We start from the raw sequence: 3892 nt of genomic DNA on the forward strand, positions 1-3892 counted from the left end.
AAGGAGAAGATCATTCCCCCTAAAGGGAATGATTTCAAGTCGGAACGATATAATCATAACCAGCCGAGGAGAGATTTTTCGAGACAGGCTGGACAAAGCAACATGCAGACAGTTAATGCTGTGTTCAGAGAGCCAGTACAACAAGTTCTGGAGAAAGTGAAGAACGAACCCTTCTTCAGATGGCCGGGAAAAATGGCTGGGGACCCTTCGAAACGCAACCAGAGCCTGTATTGTCACTATCATCAGGAACATGGGCATGCCACTGAGGATTACAGGAATCTATGGAACCAACTAGATCAGTTGGTCCGAGAAGGAAGGTTACGTCACCTTTTGCACCCCTCCAGCGGTCATTTGAGCCAGGCAATGCAAGAACCTTGAAAAGATGTGTCATTACGACCTCCCACGGGAACGATACATGTCATCCTTGCCGCCCTAGGAAGAATCAGCTCATTTCCTTCCAGGGTGCTATCCGTAGCGTGACTCTCTGCCGAGGATAGGGAAAGAGAGTGTAAAAGGTTTAAAAAGGGAAGTCCTTTAATATTAGGATTCTCGGACGAAGATAAGAGGGGAACTATCCAACCTCACGACGATGCCTTAGTAGTTACACTGAGGATCGGAGGTTTTGATGTGAAGAGGGTACTGGTAGACCCAGGCAGCACGGTAGAGGTAATGTACCCTGATCTATACAAGGGGCTGAACTTAAGGCCGGAGGATTTGACGGCTTATAACTCTCCCCTTATCAGCTTCGAGGGAAAGACAGTTGTACCAAAAGGGTAGATCAGATTACCCATCCAGACCGGGTCAGAGGTAGTGGAGGTGGACTTTATCGTGGTCGATGCCTACTCGTCCTACACGGCGATAGTGGCCAAGCCATGGATCCATGCCCTAGAGGCTGTGTCTTCCACACTTCACCAAAAGGTGAAATACACGTACGAAGGCCGAGTGGAAGAGATTCGTGGAGATTAGGCCATGGCTAGGCAATGTATGGTGGCCGCCATCTCACGTCGGTCCAGGGCCGAGTCCTCGGCTCCTGAAAACTTATAGCAACCAGCCACCTCAGCGGGGCATATTAGCGGGCCAGCCGAGCAGATAAAGTGTGAAAGTTTGGAAAAGTTTATCATTGACAAGGACCCAGAAAGATTTTTCCAGGTTGGCTCGGAATTGCCTCCTCAAGAGAAAGAGGAGCTAGTCAGGTTTCTGAGGAGAAATGTTGATGTGCTTGCATGGGACGATTATGATGTCTCGGGGGTTGACCCTAATCTCATTTGTCACCACTTGAATGTGAACCCATCCTCCATTCCGAAGAAACAACCACCCCGACGTCCCTTAAAAGAACATGCCAGTGCCGTTAGAGACGAAGTGACAAAGCTGAAAAGGGCAGGGGCTGTCAAATAAGTCTTTTACCCCGAATGGCTGGCAAATACGGTGGTGGTAAGAAAGAAAACGGGGAAGTGGTGAGTCTGTGTGGAATTCACAGATTTGAACAAGGCATGCCTGAAAGACCCATTCCCATTACCTCGAATTGACCGACTGGTAGATGCGACTGTAGGCCACCCTCGAATGAGCTTCCTCGACGCCTCCCAGGGCTATCATCAGATACCACTGGCACTAGAGGATCAGGAGAAAACGGCATTCATGACACCCATCGGAAACTATCACTATAAGGTGATGCCTTTTGGACTAAAGAACGCAGGGTCAACCTACCAAAGGATGATGACAAGAATGTTTGAACCTCAGCTAGGCAAAGTTATTGAAGTCTACATAGATGATATGGTGGTAAAAAGCAAGGTGGTGCCCAAGCACGTGAAAGACCTGGAGATCATCTTTGGCATCTTAAGGGAGCATAAGTTGCGGCTCAATGCTTCCAAGTGTTCATTTGGGGTCGAATCTGGGAAATTCCTAGGCTATATGGTAACTCACAGAGGGATAGAGGTAAGCCCATATCAAATCAATGCGATTAATAGCCTACAGGCTCCTCAGAATCCGAAAGAGGTGCAAAAACTCACTGGCATGATCACGACATTGAACCGGTTCATATCACGATCTGCAGACCGATGCTGACCTTTCTACCTCTTAATAAATAAATGGAAAGAGTTTGAGTGGTCGGAGGATTGTGTCCTGGCCTTCCAGCAACTCAAAGAATACTTGTCGCGACCACCCATTATGTCTAGCCCTGAGGCGGACGAGGTACTGTTTGCATACATAGCGGTAGCTCCTCATGCTGTAAGCCTGGTACTGGTACGGGATGATAACGGAGTACAGCGACCAGTGTATTACGTAAGTAAGTCGTTACATGAGGCTGAAGTGTGTTACTTACCATTGGAGAAGGCAATTCTAGCAGTGGTGCATGCCACACAAAAACTCCCCCATTACTTTCAGGCACACATGGTCATTGTTCTAACCCAGCTTCCCCTTCGATCGGTGCTTCGAAGCGCCGACTACACAGGAAGGATCGCAATGTGGAGTGCACTTTTGGGGACTTTGATATTAAATACATGCCTAGGTCCTCTGTCAAGGGTCAAGTCCCCGCGGACTTAGTTGTAGAATTCACTGAACCCTCCGTAGAAACAATAACCGAGAAGGAAGACATGGATGGAAAATCGGTTGGCACAATCTCAGCACGTGAGATCTTGCGTTGGAAAGTCTACGTGGACGGCACGGCTAACCAAAAAGGATCTGGAATTGGGCTAGTTCTAATATCGCCCGAAGGTATTGCCATTGAAAAATCGCTAAGATTCGGGTTCTTGGCTACGAACAATGAGGCCGAGTACGAAGCTTTACTTCAAGGAATGATGATGGTTCAAAAATTGGGCAGAAAGGCAATGGAAGCGTTCTCAGACTCCAGATTGGTCGTTGGCCAAGTGATGGGTGAGTTAGAAGCTAGAGATGCTAGAATGCAAGAATATCTCATTCGAGTCAAACGCCTGCAGTCAGACTTTGAATCCTTTAACCTGACGCATATTCCTAGAACTGGGAACACACATGCGGATTCGCTGGCCACTTTTGCCACGTCCTCTGCACATGATTTGCCATGAATAATCCTTGTTGAGGATTTATGCCAGACAAGTTCAACCGATAGAGAGACAGCTCGGATCCATCAAATTAGAAAGAATCCCCAGCTGGATGGATCCTATAGTGAACTTCCTCAAAGACGATACATTGCCAGAAGGAAACCTGGAAGTCGAGAAGATACGGAGGAATGCTCCTCGGTTTTGGTTATCAGAAGGCCGTAGGCTATACCAGCGCTCCTATTCTGGGCCGTACCTATTATGTACACACCCAGAGGAATCCGAGTCCTTGCTTGAAGAGCTACATGAGAGGATTTGTGGAAGTCACACAAGAGGGAGATCGCTGGCACACAGGGCTCTCACCCAAGGATATTGGTGGCCAAACATGCAAAGAGAGGCCCAAGAATACGCGAAAAAGTGTGATCAATGCTAGAGATTCGCCCCAAATATTCACCAACCAGGAGGAGTCCTTAACCCCCTCTCCAGCCCCTGGCCGTTTGCTCAGTGGGGTCTTGATATTGTCGGTCTTTTCCCTAAAGCAGCAGGGAATAAGCAATACATAATAGTCGGCACCGACTATTTCACCAAGTGGGTAGAGGCTGAACCTTTGGCCAACATCAGGGACGTGGATGCCAAGAAATTCATTTGGAAAAACATTATTACATGCTTCGGAACTCCTCACACCCTCATCTCGGACAACGGTCTTCAATTTGATAGTAAGAACTTCAGGGAATACTGCAACGAGTTTAGCATCACAAACCGATATTCCACTCCCGCCTACCCCCAAGGAAATGGGCAAGTTGAGGCCGTGAACAAAGTCATAGTGAGCGGTCTGAAAAAGAGATTGGATGATGCAAAGGGGAGATGGGTGGAAGAGCTCCCAC

General features: G+C 48.0%; 1 protein-coding gene across 1 annotated transcript; it reads left to right on the forward strand.

Annotated features, from left to right (window-relative positions):
- Window positions 1-2163: 2163 nt before the first annotated feature.
- On the forward strand, window positions 2164-3035 carry LOC115954327 (uncharacterized protein Mb2253c-like). The gene is made up of 2 exons (XM_031072257.1): window positions 2164-2281; window positions 2620-3035. Exons 1-2 carry the CDS (start codon window positions 2164-2166, stop codon window positions 3033-3035), a joined length of 534 nt encoding a protein of 177 aa, XP_030928117.1.
- The last annotated feature ends 857 nt before the right edge of the window (window positions 3036-3892 follow it).

Source organism: Quercus lobata, chromosome 1 (assembly GCF_001633185.2).
Source record: "Quercus lobata isolate SW786 chromosome 1, ValleyOak3.0 Primary Assembly, whole genome shotgun sequence".
NCBI lineage: Eukaryota > Viridiplantae > Streptophyta > Magnoliopsida > Fagales > Fagaceae > Quercus > Quercus lobata.

Coding starts and splice junctions, on each gene's coding strand:
- LOC115954327 (XM_031072257.1), top strand. CDS start 2,164: ATGTCTAGCCCTGAGGCGGACGAGGTACTGTTTGCATACATAGCGGTA. Junction 2,282..2,619: donor GCGACCAGTGTATTACGTAA/GTAAGTCGTTAC, acceptor GCACAATCTCAG/CACGTGAGATCTTGCGTTGG.